General features: G+C 39.5%; 3 protein-coding genes and 1 long non-coding RNA gene across 4 annotated transcripts; 1 reads left to right on the top strand and 3 right to left on the bottom strand.

Annotated features, from left to right (window-relative positions):
* Window positions 1-312: 312 nt before the first annotated feature.
* LOC133520836 (angiotensin-converting enzyme-like) lies at window positions 313-26,872 on the bottom strand. Its single transcript, XM_061855518.1, has 14 exons — window positions 26,720-26,872; window positions 16,182-16,403; window positions 14,554-14,809; window positions 14,169-14,312; window positions 13,628-13,819; window positions 13,191-13,288; window positions 5,773-5,945; window positions 5,245-5,369; window positions 4,416-4,543; window positions 3,650-3,864; window positions 2,738-2,878; window positions 1,886-2,061; window positions 699-791; window positions 313-416 (listed from the first exon to the last, which is right to left on the bottom strand). Exons 2-13 carry the CDS (start codon window positions 16,401-16,403, stop codon window positions 700-702), a joined length of 1,962 nt encoding a protein of 653 aa, XP_061711502.1. The 5' UTR covers window positions 26,720-26,872; the 3' UTR covers window positions 313-416; window position 699.
* On the top strand, window positions 6,718-7,407 carry LOC133520841 (uncharacterized). The gene is made up of 2 exons (XR_009799812.1): window positions 6,718-6,776; window positions 7,215-7,407. It is a non-coding gene; the product is annotated as an uncharacterized LOC133520841 (long non-coding RNA).
* On the bottom strand, window positions 20,302-22,902 carry LOC133520327 (uncharacterized). Its single transcript, XM_061854699.1, has one exon. The coding sequence runs from the start codon at window positions 22,900-22,902 to the stop codon at window positions 20,302-20,304; it is 2,601 nt and encodes an 866-aa protein (XP_061710683.1).
* On the bottom strand, window positions 22,772-26,585 carry LOC133520839 (uncharacterized). The gene is made up of 2 exons (XM_061855525.1): window positions 25,897-26,585; window positions 22,772-25,394 (listed from the first exon to the last, which is right to left on the bottom strand). The coding sequence occupies exons 1-2, from the start codon at window positions 26,347-26,349 to the stop codon at window positions 25,263-25,265; spliced, it is 585 nt and encodes a 194-aa protein (XP_061711509.1). The 5' UTR covers window positions 26,350-26,585; the 3' UTR covers window positions 22,772-25,262.
* Window positions 26,873-27,776: the final 904 nt, after the last annotated feature.

Raw genomic sequence — 27,776 nt, 5'->3', positions numbered from 1 at the left:
TTTTGCCCTGTTAATACCTATGTATGTGTGGGTCAAATCTTGTAAGCTAAATTTGACCCACTTCCTGATTTCCCATTGATCTGAAAATTTGCTTACATATGTAAATCGGGTGACAGAGACGGGAGGTGGCTATAGGAACTAGGATGAAACAACGCAACCTAATTGTGTTTGGGGTTTTTAGAATTGTCTCGATGAGTATTAGTTGCCTGCGGTAAGAGAAGTACAATCAGCAATAAAAACTTTTAACAAAATGGTTTTTTTTTTGCCAAAACGTTATTATTTAAAGTTCAGAGAGAAATAAGAACCATTAGAAAATTTAAAATACCTATATATTATTCGTTATGTGAAATTTATGTGCAATGATAATAAATAATGCCTCTCGATGACGACGCAGCTACTCTGTGTCTCGTATTGATCTGGAAAAAAAACCGAGAATTAAATTTCTGCCAAAAACCTATTTACCTATACCTTGGTGACCATAGTATTAGTATTCCTTCCATTCATCTTACCCTCTATATTTAACTTTCAACCAAATGTTCAACTTCTGGATGCGTCACTAAGTGAAAATTGTTCTTCACCTCAACCTACATTTGAACTGTAGAAATTCGTCAATTCTGTGCTAAGTTTAGAACTAATGACTATGCTTTGTTGTTACGACAGTTTTATGTACTTATAATAGTGTAAAATTTGACACTTACTCTATTTTTTCACTTGTTTTTTGACGAGAGTATCCAATTTCTTTTGAAACTCCGAATCTTCCAACGCCATTAATTGTTCTTGTGTGCAGAATTCTATAAAATGCAGGAAAATATGTCAAGAAAAAAGCAACATAATACCTATTACTTATATTTGCAGTAGAAGCATCTACTGGCCTGAGATCGTTCCAAAATGTACGGAAGAACATTGTTCCGTAATGGAAAATATATATTCTAATAAAATAATTGGCTCAAGTTGAGATGGCGAGGCAAATTTATACCTTCCTTAAGCGAGAAAAACTAAATCATCAGATCCACAAATTGACATTTATAGAAATTTGCTGCACAACTCCCAAGGTGATAATACTGATAATAATATAAAATTATTAAAAATCATGTCATAAATCATTCGAATTCTATCTTATTTGAAGAACTAGGACTAGGTCACCTATAGAACGAGATATTAGGTGCATTCTTGCGGTTATTTCCCTGCGAGCCACAATTTTTGTGAGTTGCAACCAATTCTTATGCTCAAGAATGCTCTTACCAGGATCCAAACCCAGGTTCTCCAGTTTTATAGGTAGGGAATCAACTAGGTTACCATAAATGTCAAGATCAAGTCATCTACTCCGCTTCAGAACTAGCTTCCCATCCTTCTTTGAACTCCATGGTACGCTCGTTCTCCTTTTCCAGCTAATATTCGGCTGGAAGTATTCCATGAGTCTGCTGTCGTCCTTAGTATGCTGTCATAACTTCACATACTACATACTAAAAATACACACTGACCATATTATAGTGACGTAAGACATCTACTTACGGACAGAACTGGCTTCCCATACTATGAACTCCCTGCTACCCTCATTCTCCTTATGCAGCCACTCGCACAGCTGGAAGTATTCAATGATCCCACTGGCTTCCGCATTGCGCAGTCAAAATACTCGTAACATATTCTTCTGACCTGACCATAAGTGGATCTTATTACGTAGTACACTAGTTCTTACGGACAGAGATAGCTTCCCATCCTATGAACTCCCTGCTACCCTCATTCTCCTTCTGCAGCCACTCGCACAACTGGATGTATTCAATTACTCCGCTGGCTTCCGTATTGCGCAGTCAAAATAACATATACTAACAGATACTGACCATAAGTGGATCTTATTACGTTGTAATAAGGTTACAAATGTACTTACGGACAGAGCTGGCTTCCCATCCTATGAACTCCCCAGTACGTTCGTTCTCCTTCTTCAGCCATTCGTAGAGTGGCTGGAAGTATTCCATGAGACCGCTGGCGTCCATGTTTCGTTGGCCGGTTAGGACTTCCATGGCATCGGGCCAGGGACGGGAGGAGCCCATTTGTAGCATTTTACTGAAATACATTTAACTTAAAAATGTTTGTTACGTATCCAACTAAAGATGCAAAGATGGCTGAACAAATTGCATACAAAGTGGCACTAACTACTAATTCGTTAGATCTACAGGCAAAATTTTCACTTTAATCAAATAAAATAACCGATTATTACAATCAAATTTAGAACATCTCTGAGAAACAAAGAAATTTGATGCGACCTCTATTCGAATATCAGTCGAGATGACGAATTTTGACAAATCTCGCGTCACTCGCATCACTCGCATCACTCGCATGTTACTTCATATCGAACGATATGGCAGTCGGCCTCCGTCTCTAGTTTGTCTTTGAATAATAAAAAAACAACGGATGCGTGACATGCGCGAACCATTAATGTTTAGTTTACCTTTTATTTACTTAGTTTGTTTTGTAAGTATAAAATTCCTTTGTTTTGTTGAAGCTTATGATATGGATGTAGATAAAGCAGTATATGTAACTGTACATAGGCATTAAAATACTCGTGCCTGTGATCCTTTAATTAAACTCATTTCACCCACACTCGTATTTAAATGCCTTTCTTTATGCAGCAGTCACATAAACCACTATTATATGACAGCTTCTCTATATAAAATTGAACTTTCATGCGACGCGAGAAGTAGGTATAGGTAAAATTATTACACATGTTAGAACCACTTACCCTAAAGCTTCACCGGCTTTAGTGCTGTTATAGATATCGCACTTGGACAGCAATTTGTTTGGGTCATCCGGCACATATTCGCCGGCGAGCTGACAGAGCGCTCGGTGGAATTGGAACTGGATTATGTACGAAATGTAGTACCTGAAATAATGAAGATTGATCAATATAGCTTAAGATTTGGGTTAATCGTCCTAAAAAGAAAATAGTGTAACTATAGACGATGCCGGGGTCAGGATGGGATGAAAACACCTAGTGACGGGAGTAACCAAAATATGTCACAATAAACACGAATAGAACTTTAAAAATACCAGATTGAATTAAATAACTGATTTATATTTATCGAATTCATTATCGTTGTTCATTTAGAATAAGAATAAGAATTATTTATTTAAAATAAAATAAAAACCTTATATTATATCGAAATTGTATAGGTATTTTTTATTTATTTATTAAGAAACAAACAGTCATTCATTAACATTAATCAGTACCCCTAGTGTAATTTTAGTCGATAGCGAAACGTGACGTACGCGTTTGCGTTAAGTCTCATTTTGTATGGGTTTTTGAACAGCGCGCCAAGCGGGACGTTTTGGAAAGTCAAAAATCTCATACAAAATGACACTTAACGCAAACGCGTACGTCACGTTTCGCTGTCGAAAATATTTACACTAGGGGTACAGTAGATTAAGCAGCGGTAAATAGACCTATAGGTTCCTATCAAAATACGTAGCTCATGCACCTTTAATTACAAAAAAAAATGTTTCCCTTTTCTCTTCGCCCATGAATTATCTCTGCCTGATTTGAAGTGGCAGTGACAGTTTTATTCTTAGATAGTCTAGGAATTACAAATACTACTTTAGAAATACTTCACTTTATTGAGTCTCTTGGTAACATTAAAATTCAAAAGAACCTTACCTCATGTATTCAACATCAGCAGTAATATGGTACTTCGCAGCCGGATCGAAGTCATCTTCTGTCCTTGGCACTGGAGGCTGCACTCCCTGCAGGGCCTCTCTTAACTGCCAGAAGTGGCAGTTGTAGTCTCTTTGAGTCGTAGATCCTCGGAAGACGGCGTAGCGGAATAAGTCTAGGAGGTAACCGAAGGGAAGGAAGACTATTTTATCAAGCCCCTGGAAGAAACAGTTAATATTATAAAGGTAAAGATAGTTTATTTTCAAGCAGGCATAAAAACAATGCGCTTATGAACGTCAAATAAAGCTACGCCGGCTCTAACCCTACACCTCTGACCCGAGCAGATTTAAATCCCTCTTAAGTTGTAGACGGGTATTTCAATATGGGACCGGCAAGAAACTCGGCAGGACACATCTTTTCAAAATATTACATCTTATAATTAACATTCATTAAATAATATAATACAATTTAAATTGTATATTTTTTTTTTTAATCATAAAATAACCTACAGTAGGTTCTTTCTTATAGAAATTTGATGCACTGAATTGCTAATGCAGGACGTTATCATTGCTAAACATCCCTATTGTACATGACTTTAGTTAAAATTAAACCAAACCGATTGACTATATTTTTAGAGGTAGTTTGAAAATAGAAACTTACTCTAGGTATTATGATAATAAAAATTTACTTTGGTAGAATTTGGTTCCATTAATACCATTAATCGCCTGAAAAATCCTTAATTGACGACAGGTTCTTATACGTAACTTACCATTTTGAATAACTGATTAATCTCAGATTCGTCGTCATCAGTTTCGTCTTTCAACAGACCTACCACTCGAAGATGCTTCGGAGTCGACACAGACAAGGCTATGACGTCACCGATCGCTTCATGGAATCCTGCACAAATAAATATAATAAAATATATTTATACAAGGTAATTTCTCATTCTGTAGGGCTAAGATGATCGGTTATTTATCATTTGTCACCATGCCTGTCACGTTCTAACAAGTTTGTAAGCGCGAAACTGACGGGCATAGTGACAAGTGATAATGATAAAAATAGAACCATGATTCTACCGCTGGTCAGTAAATGGTAGGGCTAAAATTAGGTAAATTTTCGACCCGCGCTCTGTTGAACAAACAATATTTCAAATTTTAAATATTTAAAATATTTCCCTTACAGAGCTAAAGATTGTGACTTTGATGGAAATATTGTACCATCAAACCATCATCCTAACTTTTAACTGAAAATTTGTAAATCTTATTGCAACGGCATAAAGTCCATCAATGGGCATTCAGTGTGGTTTTTATTGTCTTGAGTTCATGTGGCATGCGATGTCTGTTTATACCATGCGTCTACAGTTTCTTGGCGTGCTAATGTTCAACTTTCTAGTTATTCATAGCTGTTCTAGATTGTTAATATTAATACCATAGTGCCATGGTTAGTCATGTTTCAGACAGATGTTCTGTGTCCGAGAAATACTTGCGCTATACAAAAAAGCTTAAGGAATTTAAAAGTTAAATAGATTGAGGTTCTCTGGAATTATATCAATTCATCTGAATGTTAAAGACATTGATTGTAAGATTATGGTGATTTACCTGGATTAGCTCCTTGTCTATATACTACCGGCAAGTCTTTGTATTGTAAGTAGTACTGTATGTGACCTAACTCGTGGTGAGTAGTCTTGAAGAACGCATTTGTCACTTCTGTACACTGCTTAATTCTGTAGAAAAAAATTGAAAAGATTAATTTGAATTTTAAAGCCCAGAATTAAAATCATGTGGCTAGTTTAAGTTGGCAGAAGGTTGATGATGTAATTAATGTATATGAAACCTCTTAGTGGGCCATTTTACTAGAACTCTGCTTATATTGACCAAAGATGTGCAAAACTAATAAATGTAAGATATCAAAACAATAGCAACCCAGTAGACTGCAATGGAAAATTTGAAATCTGACTGCGTATTCTAGATGTACTTATGCCATCGTCAACATAATTAACATAATCAGCGGTAAGACGTCCAAATTACGCTCCACCAAGTGCCTCTTATTCTGCCAACTCACAAAGCTGTGTCAAAAAATTTTTTGGATATCCTGATCTTCATTTACTCGTACACCGCATGGATTACCTGAAATCCTCGCCGTCGAAAAAGTCCCAAGCCGAAGCGTGGCAAATCATGTCTCGACCATCGTCCGGCTTCTCAATAATCGACTTATCCCAGAACAGATCTGGTAATCCCTTCAAGTTTAGAGACGTGAAGAACTCTTCAGCAGTCTTGAAGATCTTTAATGCAGTGTAGTTCTGAAACAGTTCGGTGATATTTATGAATTTATAATGGACGATATATACAGTACGGACGTATTTAAATTAAACACTTTAAACTCTCGCGTTTTCTACACGTATTTAATGTCATTAACAGTACCCCTAGTGTAACTAAATTCGATTTTGAAACGTGACGTACGCGTTTGCGTTTAGTCTCATTTTGTATTGGATTTAGAAAGAGCGCGCCAAGCGGGACGTTTTGGAAACTCAAAATCCTATACAAAATGAGACTTAACGCAAACGCGTTCGTCACGTTATGATGTCGATAAAAGTTACACTAGGGGTACTGTATTCTAGTGTAAATATTTTCGACAGCGAAACGTGACGTACGCGTTTGCGTTAAGTGTCATTTTGTATGAGAGTTGGCGCGCTGTTCAAAAACCCATACAAAATGAGACTTAACGCAAACGCATACGTCACGTTTCGCTATCGACAAAATTTACACTAGGGGTACAGGTTAAATTATGTTTAATGCTCTAAATTTTGCTAGGGATACTGTAGCGTTAATTTATTTCTTAATTATATTTTTCTCTTCGACATGATAAATAAATATTAGTCTCAGCAACTGATAAGTATCGATGTCGATATTATCGACTTTCCCATTCCCGGGATACTTGTTTACGCGATCGCCGGCGCCATGTTGTAACGGTCCGCCGCAGCCACCATTGTACATCTGACTGCAGCGCTGGACGCACGTCGCTCGTGCGAGCGTTAACGGCCGCGCCTTGTTTCGCGATGTCGAATATAATACAGCGCTGTGCCCCTAAGTTTTCGAATATACTCAAGTGTATCTGTTTTCCCCCGCTTTAGGTAAGTTTGAACACAAATACCTCTCCTAGTTTTAAGTTTGTCTTTGTTCCGTAGCTATTACTTTATCATACAGCCTAATGCTTTACGCTACGCCAAAATGGCGGACCTTGATTTTGTGTACCATGGATATAGATAATATTCTTAGCCTATGTGATTTCAATACGCACTCTCTTGCGTAAGGTATTTATTAAGTAAATATGAATGTTTTAACTTCCATATTATAGCACTTTGCCGATTGCAACCTTGCGCTTGTTTCCTAAGCCCTGTTTATCTCCGTTCTGAATCTCCATGTATCGACCGCCACAGACAAACTGAACGTAAATTAAATAACCACCAGAATCTCGTATGCTGTCAGGACATGAGCATTATAAATAAGGTGGGACGATCCATGGAGCTAATTTTAATGCAGAGCCTTAACACAGTGGAATGAAATTCCAGGGTCTACCCTACGGGCTAATTCAACGTCCACGCCTGCCCTTCTCTCGCTGTCCGGCGCTAACGCCAGGTTGCCACTACGCCAGGAACGCCAGGACAGTAACGCCCAGCTACACACTGATCCAAGTGCCACCACCACAGTAGGACAACGACCCACGTGATTTAAGCCCCATAAACCACTGCTGTACAATTTGTAGCCAAGGCCTTATTGCTCGCCTCTGCCAGACCTATATATACCTAACGCTACACTACTTGTTAGGTATATTGGAATAAAAAAACCCGCATGGAAAGGAATTTTCATTACTTTATATTTTGGACCACCTATTATCGAATATTAATTCCATTCTGTTATCATGCATTCCGCTCGTACTCTACGGAGTCCGTACATGTATTGGTGCAAGCGAGACGCATAATAACTAAATAAAATGGTTCATATATAATTAGTGGATTCTGATGTCAGTGTACGTTCGAAATTTGCTTGTAAGCTGTAACCGAGATGCTTCATCGTACGCGTCGGTTTGTTTGCTTTGCCAGTCTTTTCGGTATTTTTTCCTCCTCGAAGTCCTTGAATCGCAATAGAAGGAGTTTCACGGTCTTAATTTTAGCGAGGCTTGCTTGGGCCAGCCATGCACAGCAAATTCGAAGTGAGTCCATTAGGGCCAGCTAAGGCATTCAATGGGCGTCTCTTGCTTAATTTTGGACCCGGGTATGTCCTTAAACTACGTCCACAAGAGAGGTATGGGCATTGTGAATGTCATCTCTGTGTGGTAGCGCACAGCACAGTGGATGTCATTCCAGATCTAAAGCAGAGCCCAACTGGGGAAGTACCTCCACCTTACAGAAAATCGCAGCCAAATAACACTAGACCCTTTTTTTTTAATACTACGTACAATAAAACAAGAATAAGATAAAGATAATTAGTGTTTATAGATTTAGACGTTAGTGCGCAACATGGACAAAGAAAATGCAAGAGCCAAAACAAGGATTCCTTTACCCCTGGCACCTCTGCCACCTTTGCCGAAGCAATTGCTGAATATTTTTTTTTTATATACTACGTCGGTGGCAAACAAGCATACGGCCCGCCTGATGGTAAGCAGTCTCCGTAGCCTATGTACGCCTGCAACTCCAGAGGAGTTACATGCGCGTTGCCGACCCTAAACCCCCCCCCCCCCCCCCCCCCCCCCCCCCACCCCTCGTTGAGCTCTGGCAACATTACTCACCGGTAGGAACACAACACTATGAGTAGGGTCTAGTGTTATTTGGCTGCTGTTTTCTGTAAGGTGGAGGTACTTCCCCAGTTGGACTCTGCTCTAGATCTGGAATAACATCCACTGGCTGTGCCCTACCACACAAAGCGAGATGACATTCACAATGCCCATACCTCTCTTAAAGATTTTCTGTAAGGTGGAGGTACTCCCCCAGTTGGGCTCTGCTCTAGATCTGGAATGGCAAAGGTGGCAGAGGTGCCAGGGGTAAAGGAATCCTTGTTTTGGCTCTTGCATTTTCTTTATCCATGTTGCGCACTAACGTCTAAATCTATAAACACTAATTATCTTTATCTTATTCTTGTTTTATTGCAATTAACTCCAAGGCACGCTCCGCAGGGTGCGCGACAGCCGCCACAGTCTCCAGACCGTCGTGGCTGACAGATGGGACAGTGGCCTGATAAGGCACTGGTCCTCTCTGCATTTATCTCTAGTACCTAAGATAGTTATTTAAGTTTATTTTTTAAGTTAACCTTAGTCATAGCTTTTAAGTTTATTTTTTAAGTTAACCTTAGTCATAGCTTTTAATTCTTAAGATGTACTAACAAAATATGGACCATGTTTGTCTGAAATAAATGCATTTTATTTTATTTATTATTTTTTTATTAATTTAACCGTATTATTTTAGGTCACTGACTGGATTGTATTGTAAGCTATTGTATGTCGCTTTATTATAACAAATTCTGTGTTATTATTGAGTAAGAAGGAAGCAAAGAGTAGTATAATATATAGGACAAAGAGAGCCCTCTCGTGAAACTTTTTTGTATCCATTTTGAAGCGCCACCTGTAAATCCTAACCAAAAGTCAATTTATTTTCATATATTTTTTTATGACAGAATTGTTTTATTTATAGCTACGCCTAAATGATGTTTAATGCTCTAAATTTTGGCCTGTAAGCTGTAACCGAGATGCTTCATCGTACGCGTCGGTTTGTTTGGTTTGCCAGTCTTTTCAGTATTTCTACAGGGCGAGTACTTAAACAAGCTAAGCCTAAAGCGTCATGGCACTTTAGGCTATAGTAATTTTTTTTAAACTTTTTGGTTACTTTGCTTTTTCAAATTGAGGATATTGCAAATCACAAAATCATAGCGAGTACAGCGACCACTAAATTATTTGCAAATGAGTTCAAATTATTCCATAATATAATAAAGGGAGCCTTGTGAAGATAAAATCTATTTTATTTTTTTTGCTACATACAAAGTGAAGTTGGACCACCCTATTCGATTATTAATTCTTCTAAACAGTAGAGGCATACATTTATTCACATTTAAGCTATGCTCGCGAGGTCTACAGCTCACAGAGCTACTAGTTTAAATATAGGAGGTAAATGAGCAAAGCCCATGAACAGAGGTCGTACCTATCATAGGATAAGTAGATATATATGTACAAAGAAACAGCGGTATGTTAAGTAGAAGTTTTTTTTTTTTATATAGTTGGCAAACAAGCTAAGCCTTAAGTGCCATGGCAATGCAAGCTTACGAATAAATACAAAAACCGGACAAGGGCGAGTCGGACTCGCCCAACGATGATTCCGTACTTTTTTGTATTTGTTTTTGTTTTTGTTATATACTACGTTGGTGGCAAACAAGCATACGGCCCGCCTGATGGTAAGCAGTCTCCGTAGCCTATGTACGCCTTTTTTTTTTTGACGGAGTAAACTTACTTAAAAAATATTCTTAAAAATTAATACTCTTTTACTTGAAAAACCTTTTTACTTTTAGTTACATGTATGGCGTGCCTACAAATTATATTTTTATACATTTGAACTTCTAAACTAAGTAGTAGCTTACCATCAGGCGGGCCACCAACGTAGTATAAAAAATATGTACCTACTTTCCACTTTTCTCTTTTGGTTATCTTATAGTTTTTGAGTAAAATAGCTGTGATACGGACAAACAGATAGACAGACATGGCGAAACTGTAAGGGTTCCGTTTTTGCCATTTTGGCTACGGAACCATAAAATGCACACTGTAAATTTAGGTAGTTGAAACTGACAGTGTGCATTTTATGGTTCCATATTATCGATCAAAAAATCTTTTTCGCAAGAGGTAAGTAAGCGAGTAACTAGTTTATTTTTTGTACTTGTTAGAGAGCTATCTTAGTGTACTGAACTTAATAGTTATTTTTTTTTTACTTTGAGAGCGCACCACCGACATACTTAGTGGTGTATATACGCGTATTTTGCTGTAACTGAATGTTTGTAGATGATTATCTTATATCGATGCTTTTAAATGTTGTGGCATTTCTACAGCCATTGGAAATATCTTCTCTTTTAAACTTAAGTTTTTCATGCATTCCTGAAACGGAATAAGTCTATGATAGGATTGATGGGAGAAAATAATGCAAAAACGCGGCATTAAGCAAAATGATCATTTGTGATTCAGGCTTAATATCTATCGGGTATCACTGAACCCCAACGGATATATTTTTGTAATACAACACAAATTCACACCTCAATAGAAGAAAATAATATTGAAAAACAATAGGCCTGTCTACTCGCTAAGAAGCACTTAGGGCAGCTTGTGATGAGTCAATCTCTAAGTAATCTGCCTAGGTACCTACCTCGAAACGAGACCGCTTTTCCATACAAACGTAGTCCCCATTACGGAAAATATTTTTACAAAATTGGATGTAGAACGAAGTGAATACCAATATCCAGAGTGGAAAATGGGGACTATGTTGGTATGGAGAACCGGTCATCTCTTTTCCTTTTAATAGTTTAATATGCTTCGGCTCATGATTATTTTAGACAATATACTCGCATTGTATTTCCATTACCTTAAGCAGAGAACACGGTGGCTTCGAAAGAGTCTCGGGTCATGTGGAAAGAAAGCTCTTCACATAATGTTGTGTAATTCTCCTTTTTCCGAAAGGGTCCGCGAAATGTCCAATTGCCTAGAGTATGCAGTATTCTCTTCATCAGCTATTATGGCAGCCAGGGCCAATATTTTGATTTTATTATTTATTTCTATATCGACTTGCTTACTGAAAAACTTACTACCAAACTCATTATATATGATTTTAAGATCGTATATACTCGAAAGAAAGTTCCAGGTTAAATTTAGCGATGAATACTCCAAACTCTATGACATCAAGGCCTCAGTTCCCCAGGGCTCCGTTCTTGGCCCGGTGTTGTACTCAATTTATACCGCAGATCTTCCATGTACAGAAGACGTCGTTACAGCAACATATGCTGACGACACAGCGTGCCTTGCCGTTGACAAAAACCCCGTTGCAGAATCACACAAACTGCAAAGACACCTGCATAAAATCGACCAGTGGCTTGAAAAATGGAGAATCAAGGCTAGTACATCAAAGTCACTCCAAATAACATTTACCTTACGAAAAGGAGACTGCCCGCCTGTAACCCTACGAGGAGAGACACTACCCAGTGAATGCTGTGTTAAATACCTAGGCCTCCACCTAGATAGGAGGCTCACTTGGGCCAATCACATCAAAGCAAAGAAAAATTAAGCGAGCATACAATTTAAGCGCTTACTATAGCTAATAGGAAGACAGTCCCCTCTGACGCTCAGTAACAAACTTTTGGTATACCAATGTATTATAAAACCTACCTGGACGTATGGTATACAACTCTGGGGTTCAGCGAGCAATTCTAACCTCGAGATCCTTCAAAGATTCCAGAATATTGCTCTCAGAACAATGTCTTGTGCACCCTGGTTTATCCGTAATAAAGAAATACATGACTACCTACATATACCAACCATCAAAGAGGAAGTAAATAGCTTCTCAAAGAAATATAAGGAAAGGCTCACAAATCATGAGAACGAACTTGCCAGAGACCTATTAAACGACAACAGTAACATCACAAGACTCAAAAGGTGGCAGATCTTGGAACTAGACCAGAGAGAATAACTCACCCCCTGTCTTCACATAAAGGAATGGTGGTTAATGGATCACCACCTGGAAAAAGACATTTTTAGATACATAGATACAATCTGATTATGGCTAAGAAAGCCGATGGCAGATGAGAGTAAAAACAAAAACAAAAAAAAATATCGACTTGCTTCCCATCGAACCAATTTTTTCAATATGATTGACATTTGTGACATTTGTCATGAACAGTCCGTTGCTTGGACGGCTCGGTGAGCTCGGACAGCCCGGCCCGGCCTGTCTCGCGCTCGGAGACTCAACGATAGTGCTAACGCATAGATATACTATAATATAGAGATGATGGCCCGGTCGCCCCGGACCCGGAAAGGTCCGGCGACGGTAGCGCTCCTGAAAGCCCGTGTGACGGCTCGCTTCGGTCCGCCCCGGCCCGGCCCTGGCCCTGTGTAGCGTGAGTCATCCTTAACGCGATTAAATTTTACTATTTTACCTTTTATCTATTTGGTCTTCCGTGGCTGGAACGTCGGATAAATTGAATGAAATGAAGTTTACTAAAGACGGCTTGGATGAGGGCCGGGTATCTTCATAAAGTTGTCCTGGAGTTTTACCAACGGCTCGCTAAGGAAGCCTGAGGTTCGTAATTTTGGTAAGATTTGTAAGGTAAGAATTGTCAAGGACCGAGGATATGGTATTTATGAAAGCAATTTAATTAGAGGGTTTTCCAATCTGAAGGAAAATCTAGGTTATTGTGTTTTTTTGGTTGGAAACTGTACGCCTTATCTTCTTATTATTCAATGGTAAGAATCGTAGCATTGCCACTTTCAAGAAGAGGAAAATTAGAAAAATAAACAATGAACTTACTTGTTCGATCAATGCAGCCGTTACATCTACGTCAGGTTTATCAGGGTAGGGTTTGGCGTATTTTTCAATGTTGGTCCAGGTCTGCGCCCAAATGTTGCCTGAAAAGAACAATGAAAATAACAAATTATTTATGAAAATACCTTTAGGACTTTTAGACTAACTTACTTCTACCCTATAACAGAGTTTCCATCTGAAAATATTATAACTTCCTTACAATTAAAACAAGGTAGCGTAGAATCGTCCACCTTTTTCTTCTCTCTTCTGTTTTACAATGAAGAACTACTCAAATCTGGTTCTCAGTACAGGTTGGCAAAGATATTTATTTGGTCGATTCATCGCCAGATAATTTGGTGACTTGGACTCGCGGTATGGCAAAATAGATTTTCTTTCTATAGAATGTGACGATGGAATTACTTCCATTACCTAGTAAAGCTTACCTAACAAATGCGCAGGAATAGGCCCTCTAGCCGGCACCACATTATCTCCATACTTGGCTCGCAGTTTGCCTCTCACGTATGCGTGAATCTGCTGGTACAGAGGTTTGATTTGGTTCCAGAGTGTGGCGAACTGCATCTCGCTGTCTGAAGATTCGTATTCGCTGAGCCACCACTCGGCAACGCTGTCGTATCCTGAAGAAATGTTAAATAAGTTAATTATATGCAAAACTACCCTGTACAAACAACTGTAGCAAGCATTTAGTGGGGTAGAGGGCTATAAAAGAGAAGGAAAACCCTGGAGAAGTTCATAAGTGGATGATTTTTGTGGATAATATGAGAAGGAAGGAATTTAAATAATGAGTTTACAGACGGCAAATAGGAAGGAATACCTAACGATAATTGAACGATGATAATAGTAAATACATCAGCTTTTTAACCAGAACAACACACTGAGGACGCGTTTCTGTCGACATGTGGGATGGTTGCGATTTTATTCTTCTAACCGCAGGTGTGACGTTGTCAATATGTAATGTCGTCTTACCATTAAGATGAGCAGCCTCGTTGTCCAACTGCACATATTCGGTAAAGTTCCCTTTAGATGGTCTGCCAGCAGCCTTATGCCACTCCACCCACGCATATTTCAACTCCTCGGGGTCATCACTATTTGCGAAGATGTTGGTGACATCTGGAAACCAAGTTTGATAAAGATCAGTTTACAGTTGGCCGGATAGTGTCTGGTGGTCAGGATGGCCTCATTAGCTGAAGACGGTGGTTCATTTGCGGCCTCGATCACTTTTTCTTTACTATTCATAAACCTAATTCTACTTATTTTGTTTGTTTTTTATTTATTAATAATCTATTTATTTGCCTAGGTCTGCTCCAATTTGGGAGAACGAGCTGAAAGAATAGAAAGATGTGTTTCCTACCTGGCTCTACATGAAGATCACACTTCGTCTTAATCTTATAGTCGCAAATCGTTGCCTTTGCGTACGTCGACTGCATGTTGGTGATTGCCTCTATCAACCTCTGGTTCAAGTCTTCTGGTAACGCAGAAGTACCCAGTTTTGTGTATTTTGTGAACATTCTCTTCAAATCTTCGTCTTCGAATTCTTTCCATAAGTATGTCATTGTTTCTTTCCAGTTTTCTTTTTCTTCTTCAGCAACATCTAGTGCTACTTGTAGCTAAAAAATAATGGTACCACTTAATCGATGTACAAAAATATACATATATTTGATCAGCCAAAATGTATACTCGGTCAGCAACTTATGGTTAGCAAGTATTTCTAAACCGGTTTGCAATGAATGTCATACTGAGCTGCTCTAAATGGATTTGGTTGGCAAATTAATCATTTGATCGGCAGTAAGCAATCCACCATTAATTAAATTTTGATAAGCAAGTAGTGGGTAAGCGGATTATTTAATTTTGAATTACAATTTACCTGATCCGCAAAAATTGGTTACCTGAAAAATCTTTTGATCGGCAAATGTCTAACCAATCTAATCTACCCCCTTTGTTAGTCAGCTGATTTTTTAAACAAAAAATATATTAGCCATCATTTGTTTACAATATGGACGGTATGATGAGGGGTGAGTGGGGGGGGGGGTATTCTCTAGAGGTATGACAGACAAGTCCACGTGGATAGTGGGGTGCAAGTAGCCACCTTATTATTTCAGGTTTACCATTCCTTTAATATGCATACGTCTCAATACTCTCAATTAAACTGCTTAGAGACATGTTTTTTCTACCAACCAATTTTTTAATCTTGCTGACCAAATAATAATTTTGCAGCTCAACTATTTATTAAGCAGACAAATTATAACAGAAGCAGATCGATATTGTTTATAATCAGTGATCGGAACTATGTGAGTAAAACTTTAACAAAACTTATCAAGCGGACGTAAAAAGAGTGCTTATAGCCTTAAACATATTCGAATATCTATGAATGTAAATATTTTTATGGCTGTAAGTACTATACTATTAATATCCCTATGGACTTGAATATTTTTAGGGCTGTATGCACTATTTTATGTCCGCTTAACAAGTTTTGTTAAAGTTTTACTCCCATAGTTCCGATCACTGTTTATAATGTTGACCGTTTTTGAATTATTTGCTGAACAAGAGTTGTAGCTAATTTTTTATTTATTTACAACAAAATATATGTATGCTGCCCAAATGATTTCATGGCATTTTTTTTTGCAGATCAATTTTATAAACGGCTGATCATTTAATTACTTTCCAAAAGATTACAATGCTTATAACTTCGCAGGTTATAACCTCGGACCTTTTGTGAGTTGAGGCAAGTGTATATAAATATTCGTAGCTAGGTAAGTTTGTCACTCAACAGTTAATGGTTCTAATGAAATAATAATAAAATATTTAATATTTTAAACTGGGGACCATTAAAAATATACGGATATTATTAGTAAACAAAACCCATCCAATTTGAAAGTTTGTGGACTAATTAATAATATAATCATAAGTAATAGTTATCGCTCCAAGCATTTGCACTGGAAAAAGGGTTTACTCTGCAAATCCGATAAAACTTTCACTTACCATGCGTTCTTCATTCTTGTCCGTAATATTACTCTCATAATCCCAACTGGCGATAGTCAACCTATTCTTCAACTTGGAAGTAATTTCATCCAGTCTCCGCATGTAGTCTCTGCCAGCCGCTTCTTCTGCAGCTCTTTCTGCAGCTCGACCTTGAGCTGCCACGATGAAGACGGAGGCTATAGCTCCGACTAGGGCCAGCTCCCCTACTATTTTGAGGATCATCTAGAAAGAAAATTTGATCATCAGTTTAAGAGATTCTAAATGTATTGGTGACAGGAAAATAGAAAACGACCGACGAGCGACACATAATTGATAGAGGACGCGACCGAACGACGAGGAAGACGACGCGTGAGGACAGGTTTGGAAATCAACTCGTCCAGTCTCTACATTTTGACTGTACCATTGATGAATATTATATTAAGGAAGATGATAATAGGTAAGTATCTCTTGCTAATTTCACGTTAGCGTCACTACTGCGGCCTTTGGCGGATCTACGCTCAACAAATGTTGTCTTTGGCAGCCGCTTCTTCTGCAGTTATTTTTGTAGCTTGGCCTTTATTAGTGGAATCATCTACTTGTTGTGTACTTGTGTAGAAGGAAAATTCGATCATTTGAAAGGTACTTTATTATTAGATGCTTTTAAATGGTCCTTCGATTCGGATATCCTCCTCCTATGCTAATAAAGTGAAGAAAAGGCGATTGTGGATAGGATATAAATATGTAAGTATACTTGTACACTCTAACGGTGAACTAACACAAGGAAAACAACTATTTAATATAAAGAACTCCAGTGCCCTGTTTGTGAGTGAACGTAATCGTTGGAAAGATATTTAAGAATTGAGATAGGGCTTCTTCCAGTGTTAGTAATGTATGATGACTTATTGCTCGCTCGCTTTGAAGACTGGTGCAATACTGCTCCAGATTCAAACACGTGGAAGAAAGACAAAGCATCAACAACGCTAAGCGCATAGTGACACTCAGTAAACGATAGCATAAAAATTCATACCCATATTTTATAAATTACAATTTTACTAACAGAAACCTGGGTACTTACTTTGCCTGATGACTTGTGTTCAAATAATCGATCTAATCTATATTCTTTACCTTTATAACCGCTAAAGAACAAAAGTAAGATGATAAAAAAGATGCTCTAAGCAAAGTGTCAAGGCAATCAATCGACTGTATCATCAGTAAAACGTATCATTAACTTGTAATTTATTAAATAGACCAGCATAACGTAATCTCGGCTCAAAATTCTCAATTTATGTTGAATACTTATTAGCCCACTTTAATAATTGCCGCCGATTTTTTATATTCTGAATTTCATTTTCATAAACTTTACAGTAACTATATGCTTTAACCGTTTTCCAGGCCGCACCAATCTACAAACTTTTCCCAAAAAAAAAAACAAATATTAGTCCAATTCATCCAGCTTCGATGATAAAGACAAATCCCGCTAGTGAAATCTAATTAGAACCTTAAATCGGAGAGCTAAAGTTGAAATTCTAATGGCGCGTATGGTCGATAAATCTTACTATGCCTGGAAAACAGTTACTATTTTAATGGCGTTTTTCATTAACATGATATAAGCTTCAATCAGCTATTAATACTTTGTCTTTATCTATCATTTGAATTATGTTTTTGTTGGTAAAATATAAGAAATAAATTAACTAATTCAGGAAGAGTTGAGGCTTGTAAGTGGATTAATACGCGTGAACTTAAAGAACTACTGCTTTCGTTCGCTACATTCCGTAATAAAAAGTTTGTAGGCACTTAGAAAACACAAAAAAAATCTTACAAACAAAACCTTCTTGGCGGTCTCACTGAAATACCCACACGGCATTTTCACAAAAAATACTAAAACGCGTCAACAACGCTAAGTTAGCTCGAAAACTGAAAACATTATGTCTGTATATACATTTGTATGTAAATGAATTAGTCCGTCGGCCTGTCTGTCATGCTTGTGAAGATTTTGCCGTCTTTTGTCGTGGAGCCGAAACCAATGGCGGATGGTGTTATGCACTAATAGTACCTGGACCCGGGTACGTCCTTAAATCACGTCCACAAGAGAGGTATGGGCATTGTGAATGTCATCTCGCTTTGTGTGGTAGGGCACAGCACAGCGGATGTAATTCCAAATCTACAGCAGAGCCCAACTGGGGAAGTACCTTACAGAAAACCGCAGCCAAATAACACTAGACCCTACTCATAGTGTTGTGTTCCTGCCGGTGAATAAGGTTGCCCGAGCTCAACGAGGGGAGGGAGGGTTGTTAGGCTCGGCAACGCGCATGTAACTCCTCTGGAGTTGCAGGCGTATATAGGTTGCGGAGACTGCTTACCATCAGGCGGGCCATATGCTTGTTTGCCACCGACGTAGTATATAAAAAAACCTATTTAATAATTGTGACATGTAATACAGCGTTAAATTTACCTTTGTTAACAAAAACTAAACTGAGTATCCACAACACAAGCCTTATTGAGCTTACTGTGGGACTTAGTCAATTTGTGTAGTAATATCCTTTAATATTTATTTATTTCTTCATTAAGTAACTATAAGGAATGTAGGGGCATAAATTCTTATTCATCAATTATCTCAAATTACCAGTGAATATTATACACAACCGGTTCATAGAATAACTTAACAATTGTATTATTAGTGCGAATAATCTCGATTTGCATTTAGGTGCCTACGATAACATTGATTTCATAAGATTTGTTAATAATATAGCACCATTAAATTCAGTCAAACACAAATATAACTGACCGAGCGTTAGCGAAGGTCTCTGTTTCGGCTTGGATAAAAACCACCGTCCATTTGTCCACCGATTCTCGCGAAATTTTGAGCATTGAGCAAGTTCAAGAATTAAATACAATAATTATTTTTGACGAAACAGTTTTTGGTTTTTTTTTTTTCAAAATAGCGGAGCAATGGGGGTTCGCAAGGTCTACAGGTCACAGAGTCACTATTGTAGTTATGTGAATCCTATTTAATGTACATAACGAGTATAAAAATGCATCACTATCACTAGTATGACTACAAGAAAGTACTAGAACACTTAATGGTCCATTATCGCATAACCTCGACCAGATCTGTAACAATTACAATTTTCTACTGTTGTTTTAAGCGTAACCAAATCACGCTGAGCGGGCCAACAAACAAAACACGCTGATACAAAGAACTTAACATTCAGAAATAAAAATATACTTAACGGTTACATAATGGTCTAGCTCGAAAACAAACATTACCTGTAGCATTCTCCTAGCCAACGTGCAATGGTTTGCGCTCCGTAGCAAAAAGAATAGAGGCTCATTTACTCTTTTGTAGTCAAGCTCAACGAGGGTGGGAGGGGGTTAGGGTCGGAAACGCGCATGTGACTCCTCTGGAGTTGCAGGCGTACATAGGCTGCGGATACTGCTTACCATCAGGCAGGCCGTATGCTTGTTTGCCACCGACGTAGTATAAAAAAAAAAATTACTGCCATTCGACACAGGACTAAAACTCTTAGGAGCACTTGCACCATCCCTCTAACCCGGGGTTAACCGGTAACCATGGTAACTTCAGTTTTAACCGTTAACTCCGGGTTAGTGATTGGTGCAAGTGACCCTAATGACAAGCTATTTTGACCCATGTTCTTTCACTGATATCAAAGATTTATATAACTTCGTATCTCTTTCCTGATATACTGGCTTAAATATCAAACGATGTCGCCATCTTCTCGAGTATAGGCCAAATATCTATTGTATAATACCTTAACTTAAAATGTTTTTTCGTTTATAAGTCTAATCTTTAATAAAATAAAAAATAATAATAGTCTGTCAAACAACTTTGTCTGTAGAAAAGGCGTAAAGAAGAGGGAATTTCGATAGCTAAAAGTGGAAAATAATCAATAAACCAGGCAGTCGACTAGTTTCGATGGATTTATTTTGCGAACTGACGTACAAAAATATAAACAGTCAAAATAACATTAGAATTTAAATATGGAATTAAAAAAGAACTTAAGACTAGACATAGATAATAGTGTAAACGTATCAAAACCTATTTACATATACACCCTTAACATCCCACCCCCTTGTGTGCGAAAGCACACAAAACTAGCCAGACTAGATATAAACTGAGACTTTATGCCTCTAATCTGACCAATTTTTTAGAAGGTCGACGAAGAATTCCACCTGATGTGGCTACGTCCACCACCCTGACCACTCCGTCTCTGCCAGGGAATGTAGCAACGACGCGGCCGCGTGGCCAGGTTCCTCGGGGTAGGTTCTGGTCTACAATGATGACTAAGTCGCCAAGAGTCAAGTCGTGCTCTCTGTTCTCCGCTATCTGGCGAGGTTGCATGGTTGGCAGAATTTCTTTTACCCATCGGTTCCAAAAGTGGTCGGCCAATCTCAACGCCTTCCTCCAGTCAGCACGTCTTAAAAGGTCTCGGTCGTCAAGGGTTGCAGGCAGAACCTGGTTAGAAGATGAGCCAATTAGAAAGTGGAAGGGCGTTAGGGTTTCCTGGTCTTCAGGGCCAATAGGGACATGGGTCAGAGGTCGAGAATTTACAATTGCCTCAGTTTCTAGAAGGAGAGTTACTAGGACTTCGGGATTAGGTTCTCTTTCTCGTAATGTGGCATTCAGCGCGACTTTGACGGTGCGAATAAGTCTCTCCCAGCATCCGCCGAAAAAAGGAGCAGCGGCAGGGATAAAGCTCCACTTTATTCCTCTATTGGCAGCAAAATCGTAGACCTCGTTCTGATAAAATTCGCGTAGAATTCGGTCTGCACCAACAAAACATGTACCGTTGTCAGAATATACAGTATTGGGAGCGCCTCTTCTAGCAATAAACCGTCGCAGGCTCATTATTGCGGAGTCAGCAGAAAGGGAATGTACAAGCTCCAGGTGAACGGCTCTGGATGTCATGCAGGTGTACAGGGCCACATAACGTTTCTCTTGTCTTCGGCCGATCTTGGTATTTATCGGGCCGAAATAATCCAAGCCAGTGTACGTGAATGGGCGGCGGTGGTGGGCAAGCCGCTGAGGAGGAAGGTTACCGGTCATCGGATTCATTGGCTTTGCTCTTTTGATGCGACAGAACAAACATTTGCTGGTGACGCTTCGAACAGTACTGCGCAGATGAAGAAGCCAATATTTTTGTCGAACCTCATTGACCACCATTTCATTGTTTGCATGTCCAGCCTTGCGATGGTAGAAATTGACCAATAAGCGCACTACTGGGTGTCGTCCATCTAGAATGATTGGAAACTTGATCTCGGAACCGACGTCTTGTACGGCAACGATTCTGCCAGCTAGGTGCAACAAGTTGTCTGGCCCCATTCTGGGAGAAAGCTTCGCCAGGCGACTACTCTTTGGTATCAATTCTCCACGTTCTATTATTGGGATTTCGTCACTAAATGATTCAGACTGTACTTTCTTCAGGACGTGCCTTTCTGCGGCTTCCATAAGTTCCGCTGTCAGGGGGATTAGAGTGGTGGACGTAGGTCTATTCGTACGTTGACGAAGCCTAACATCGGTGCTAGGAGCAATGCGACCTACGCGATCTAAAGCCGAGCGAAATTTAGACGCAGCTTGCAAAACGCGAGCAGTAGCACGAAGTAATCGTAGCCAGTCACTAAAACGACTGAAATCCGCGGTAATTGTCAGATGACCAACCACAAGTCCAGAAGTCTGCTTCCGCTCTTCCTGGACTATAGGCTGACCAGCTGGTTCAACAGGCCAATTCTCCGGTGGATCGAGAAGGAACGAGGGACCTGTAAACCATCGGTGGTTAGGATTAAGATGAAGCGGCTTAATCCTAGTGGCATCGTCCGCAATGTTCAAATCAGTTGGGACCCATTTCCAATCTTGCACGCGCGTATTTTCTGTAATTTCTCCTACGCGATGGGCCACAAAGGGTTTGTACGTTCGTGCGTCACTTCTGAGCCAACCGAGGACAGTTCTTGAATCTGTCCACAGGAAAGTTCGTAAAGGTTTTTTCTTATGAAACTCTTTAATAGTGACAGCAAGGCGAGAAGCTATCAAAGCGCCCTGCAATTCTAGACGAGGAATTGAAATGGGCTTCAAAGGTGAGACTCTCGTCTTACTGGTGATGAATGCGAGCTTGACTGTACCATCTGCATACAATAAGCGCCAATAAGCGACGGTGGCAAAGGCCAACTCGCTTGCGTCCGCGAAAATGTGTAGCTCCCTGTGTAGAGGTTCTCCATTGAGCTTGGCGTACCATCGTGAAATCCTAATTGTAGATACGTCAGACAGTTCCTTAAACCACTCGTTCCACTTTAAAATCTGTGATGGTGGAAATGGTGTGTCCCAGTCAATATTGGATCTCCACGCCTCCTGAAGCAGTATACGCCCTTTGACCACTATTGGGCCCAACAAACCTAGTGGGTCGTATACTTTCATGAGGTGGGACAACACTTTGCGTTTATTAAAACTGCCCTGTAGTATGAGACCTTCTAAACCAGTCCTAAATCCGACAGTGTCCGAAATAGGATCCCATGAAACACCTAAGGCTCTGACGCTACTTGATTCACTGCCAAGTGACATCTCACTAGGCTGGACGGCGCGCAGTTCAGTCGGTATAAGACGCAATGCTCCCTGATCGTTAGAATTCCAGCCACACATTTCGAAACATGCGTTACGATGAATAGTCACAACATCGGATGCCATCTGTGCAGCTTCGTCAACATCGTCCAGACTATCCAAGAAATCGTCCATATAGGAACTATGGATACTTGCGTTGGCTGCCGCTGGATACGAATCTTGGTGTGACATAGCGTTTTTATGTTTAATGTACAACGCAGTGAAAGGGCTGGACGATGCTCCAAAAATGACAGCTGTCATCCGATATTCTTTTAGAGGCATTGTTTCCCTTGACTGAACGTCGCGCCATAAAAAACGTAGTGCGTCACGATCTTGTTCACGGATTTTTATTTGAGGAAACATTTCCTTAATATCAGCTGTTATAGCAACAGCGCCCTCTCTGAACCGAAATAAAATACCTAATAAATTTTCTAAAAGATCAGGTCCTTGAAGCAGCAACGAGTTTAATGAAACACCCTGATTAGTCGCGGCTGCGTCGTGGACAACACGAAGTTTACGTTTTTGTGGATGGTACACGCCAAAATGAGGCAAATACCACCTTATTCTTGCGTTAATGTCACTTTTATTAGGTTCAGATTCGGTTTTTAATTTATTTTTATTGTTATTCACACTTGACAGCTCAATGTCAAAATTTGTTTCTGTTTTATTCGGACTGACTGTACTAGGTTGTAAGTTATCAGATAAGGTGTGAATTTTATTTGAATAATCGCCTAAATTGGTATCGTGTTTGAGATCAATGCTGGTGTTGACGCTTTTAGTGATAAGATGATTATAATAAGTGCCGGAATCGCACTCCTCAGCATAATTTTTAGCAATCATGTTATCAATAAACTTTTTATACGCGTCAGCGAAGGCGGGCTCACGAATCATTCTCCTTTCGAGGCTTAGAAATCTTGATAAAGCTTGCGGGCAGCTATCGGGAACACACTGTATGTTGTCACGCCACGGAAGACCTACTTCATATCTACCGGTCGGTAAGCGTGTGGTGGTAGCATCAAGAATCTCGACGGCACGGGAGTCTAGCTTGCTAAATAGAGTCTCGCGCTTAGAGATACCGAGCGAGTCGAGTTTGTATTGCTCCTTTATCAGTGACTCCAGGCGTTCATTTTCAGAAGGTTCAGTGCGGTCTAACTGACAATGGTTGACGAACTCGACTGGCTTGGTTTTGCTACTCGTTGGTCCATACAAAGTCCACCCAAGCAAAGTGCGACAAGCGGCGGGCTCGTTACGTCTGCCTTCACAAACCTCGCGACATATTGACAGATGCCAATGCTCAGCACCAATAAGTACGGTTGGTGTAGCGTCAGCATATGTCAAGTATTCGGCTAGGTCTTTTAAGTGAGCATAAGATTCAATAGTCTCTCTAGATAGAGTTTGTTCGTTCAAGCCTAACGATTGTACAGCCTTAGCATGATTTACCAAATGGATATCAGATTCATATTTACCTCTTATGTAAAAGTCAACGTATCTTACTTTTGTAGTTTTTTGTAAACCCATGATACCATTGACAGTTATGAACTCTTCAGGTCCTATTAAACCTAAGCGAGCAGCCACTTTACAATCGATCATAGTCGCAGTGCTGCCATCATCGAGAAACGCGAAGGTTTCATAGCTGCCATTTGGCCCTGACAGTGTCACTGGTAAAACTTTCAACATTGTAATATTTGAACATATTTCATTAGATGTTTTATGTTGATTACACGATATACCTATATTTGACACAGTCACATTATTGTCCGACACCTGGATATCACTTTCAGCCGCAGGAACGCAAATGACGTTATTAATCCGTGTATCGGGTGTAGGCGGTGATCTAAACGTATCCTGCCTGCCGTGCAAAAGAGGGTTGTGTCGAAAAGTACAACCATCGACCCCGCAAGGGTTGCTTTTGCATAATTTCCATAGGTGTGAGTTGTCTTTTAGACATTTATAACAAACTTTGTGTTCACGCAACCATCGCCACCTATCGTCAACAGATAACGACGTAAATTGAGTACAGTTTTTAATATTGTGGGATTTTTTACAATAAACACACTCTATGTTACCAGTTGTTTTATTTTTGTCATGAGTGACGGCATGTATATTTTCACGTTTAAATGGTTTATTCATTGGAAAATGTACTCGTGATTGTTGCGGTATAGACGTAGAAAGCCCTACTTCTGGCGATAAAGCGAATTTAATATAGCGTTCGTGTTCGCGTGTTAGAAAGTCAGATAAAAGTTCTAACTTTGACTTGAGATGGTTTGACGTTTCTGACAAATCTGACGCATAATCAGACCATCTCATTTTCATTAAAGGGTTAAATTTTCCTAGAATATTATGAAACAGCTCTGGCGATTGTAAATATTCTCGTAGGCCGAGTAATTTCATAGTAGACAAAGAATTGCGTACCTTATTAGCGAAAATACCTATCTCCTTTAGGTCAGGCCCGAGCCGAGGCAGCGTTTTTAAAATCTGTACTTCGCCGAAGACAATCATTTCGGGACAAGCAAATGTACGTTCGAGTGCTGCCATGATATCTTCGGAAGCTGCCGCGGTGTTGAGTAAAGAGGCGACGGCCTCCCGGGCGGGCCCGCGGAGTGCGTTGTATAGACGCGCCGTATTTTCTGCGGGGGAATAAGAAGTTTTAGTACTATCAAATAAGTATTTAAATTGAAGCCATTGTGACGAGTTGCCATTGAAAATTGGAAGCTCAATTTTAGCTTTTCTTGGCACGTCTCGTGCGGCGAGCGCTTTAGCTGCGGCAGCCGTATCGGCAATAGCTTGTAAAAGCGTGGCAGAGCCGGTTATTGGCTCGGTTTGGTCTTGACGGCGGCGGCACTCTTCATTTTCATGATCATTATTAATAAAATCAATCACTGCATTATCGTGGCCGTTTTGACGTTTGACGTCTTCACGCAATAAAGGTGAATTAATACGGTTATTTACTACATTACACTCTACAGTAGGTTCTGGACGTAAATTTATAGGGGGATCGGCAGTCTTGGTGGTAACTACCGCTATATGAGGCGGAATAGTTACACCCACTTCGGCCCGTGTGTCTACGGGTTGCCTTTCCTGATTTACGTCACGAACCCAAGATGCTGTACGAGAATATGCATTACTAACCGTGTGATTGGATCGCTCCTCGGCTTCTAAGGCGGCTATTTTCGCTTCAAGTTCAAGCTGTTCTACCTGTTTAAACTGCTCAAGGAGTTTCCGTTGGTTGTCGAGCTCGCGTTGAAAGAGCTCCTGTTCCCTTTCTATGCTTTTGCGGGCCAAGTGGGCCTCCGCGGTCAATCGTCGTGCCCTAATCGTGGCCGATGATCGCGTAGAGCTCGAAGCGCGAGACCTGCAACTGAGGGGAACATTAACTTGTTCGGCGCTGGTGCCGGTTGGGAGGCACTCGCGAGACGTCCCGGGGATTTGCGGGTCGGAAGCCGCGGGTGGTACGGTGGCGTCGGCCGCACCGTGGTCCAACTTTTTGGACTGGCCGAGCCTACCCGTGGCAGGGGTACCCGTTTCCGAGCGCGTCATTTTAGCGCTTTTAGCCGACTGCTTGGTTTTAGATCGCAAGATCATGAGTGAGGAAGAAGGACCAAAATAAAGAAGAGGGAATTTCGATAGCTAAAAGTGGAAAATAATCAATAAACCAGGCAGTCGACTAGTTTCGATGGATTTATTTTGCGAACTGACGTACAAAAATATAAACAGTCAAAATAACATTAGAATTTAAATATGGAATTAAAAAAGAACTTAAGACTAGACATAGATAATAGTGTAAACGTATCAAAACCTATTTACATATACACCCTTAACAAGGCGCGAATTTCAAAATATCAAATTTCAAATTTAACCCTTCACATCTACATTTTTGAAATTTGCCGCTTCATTCTACTGACGGAAATGGCTTGACAGACTATATTAATTTGAGTAACATTATTATGCTTACCGTGGATCCGTATCGAAGTGCTAGAGCCACACGACTGCTAACCGATAGACGAGATCAAGACTTATCTCGATAAGCCGGTATATCTAGTAATACCGGCCGTAGGAATGGCACTTGATTATCAAAGCCACTTAAAGATGCTGCAAGATAAAAATGTTTTGTTATTTTGTCCCGTGAGCCAGGGGACAGTAGCATAGTTTGTTAAAGGAGTGTTAATTTCAAGGTGATTTCTTGAGCTTAAATTAAGTAACTTTATCAAAGACACCGGACATTCGGAGATAATCAATTTTTTTTTTTTATCTTATAAGGCCCTTATGAGCGTGTACACTTGCTTTAGGGCCTGTTTACATATTGATTAGTGTTTAGTACGTTTAGTAAAACGTAAATACTACCTCGGACGATTGATGTTCGAAATGACATTGATATGTCATAGTTTTCAATTGTTTGGTTGAATTAAATGTAATGCCCGTGTTAAAACAACGCTACGAGTATATGCAACATTTAATTACTTTTTATATTAGTTATGCCATTTAGTTTCTTTAAACTTATTACTTAGCTTACCCATACCCCGGAGTTGACGGAATTCAATAAAAACACGGTGTATATACTACGTTCTACTACTACTATAACTATCGCAAATATGTATACAGGATGTAACAAAAATAGTGGGGATCTGTTTAAGGCCATACTCGGTATCGTATTTTGATTAGGAAAAAGTAGAAGAAATTTTTTTTAACGCGTTTTTTTTTCTTTTCTATGGGGCAGGTCGTCTCATTCGGGCAACCCAAGGCCAAAAATTGTACGCGTTAATTTTTTTCTTCTATTTTTTTCTAATCATAACAAGATACCAAATATGCCCTCAAGGGGGACCCCACTATTTATGTTACACCTTGTATTTTGGTTAATTTAAATGCCATACAACCAGGATATAAGGGAGTCCCTAACGCCAATGACCTTCGATCTGAATCCCTTAGTTTTGTAATGTTTTTTGTAGCTTAATATATTAACAGCAACGGCTATAAGCAGTATAGTATACCATATTTACTTTAAAGTTCACTGT

The sequence above is a fragment of the Cydia pomonella genome, chromosome 8, assembly GCF_033807575.1.
Source record: "Cydia pomonella isolate Wapato2018A chromosome 8, ilCydPomo1, whole genome shotgun sequence".
NCBI lineage: Eukaryota > Metazoa > Arthropoda > Insecta > Lepidoptera > Tortricidae > Cydia > Cydia pomonella.
The sequence above is the reverse complement of the archived record's forward strand: the minus strand, read 5'-3'. Positions and strand labels throughout refer to the sequence as shown.

Coding starts and splice junctions, on each gene's coding strand:
- LOC133520836 (XM_061855518.1), bottom strand. CDS start 16,403: ATGATCCTCAAAATAGTAGGGGAGCTGGCCCTAGTCGGAGCTATAGCC. Junction 4,544..5,244: donor TAGACAAGGAGCTAATCCAG/GTAAATCACCAT, acceptor TTATTTGTGCAG/GATTCCATGAAGCGATCGGT. Junction 3,865..4,415: donor TTAATCAGTTATTCAAAATG/GTAAGTTACGTA, acceptor TGTTTCTTCCAG/GGGCTTGATAAAATAGTCTT.
- LOC133520327 (XM_061854699.1), bottom strand. CDS start 22,902: ATGGACGATTTCTTGGATAGTCTGGACGATGTTGACGAAGCTGCACAG.
- LOC133520839 (XM_061855525.1), bottom strand. CDS start 26,349: ATGATCTTGCGATCTAAAACCAAGCAGTCGGCTAAAAGCGCTAAAATG. Junction 25,395..25,896: donor AGGAGCGATCCAATCACACG/GTTAGTAATGCA, acceptor ATTCCCCCGCAG/AAAATACGGCGCGTCTATAC.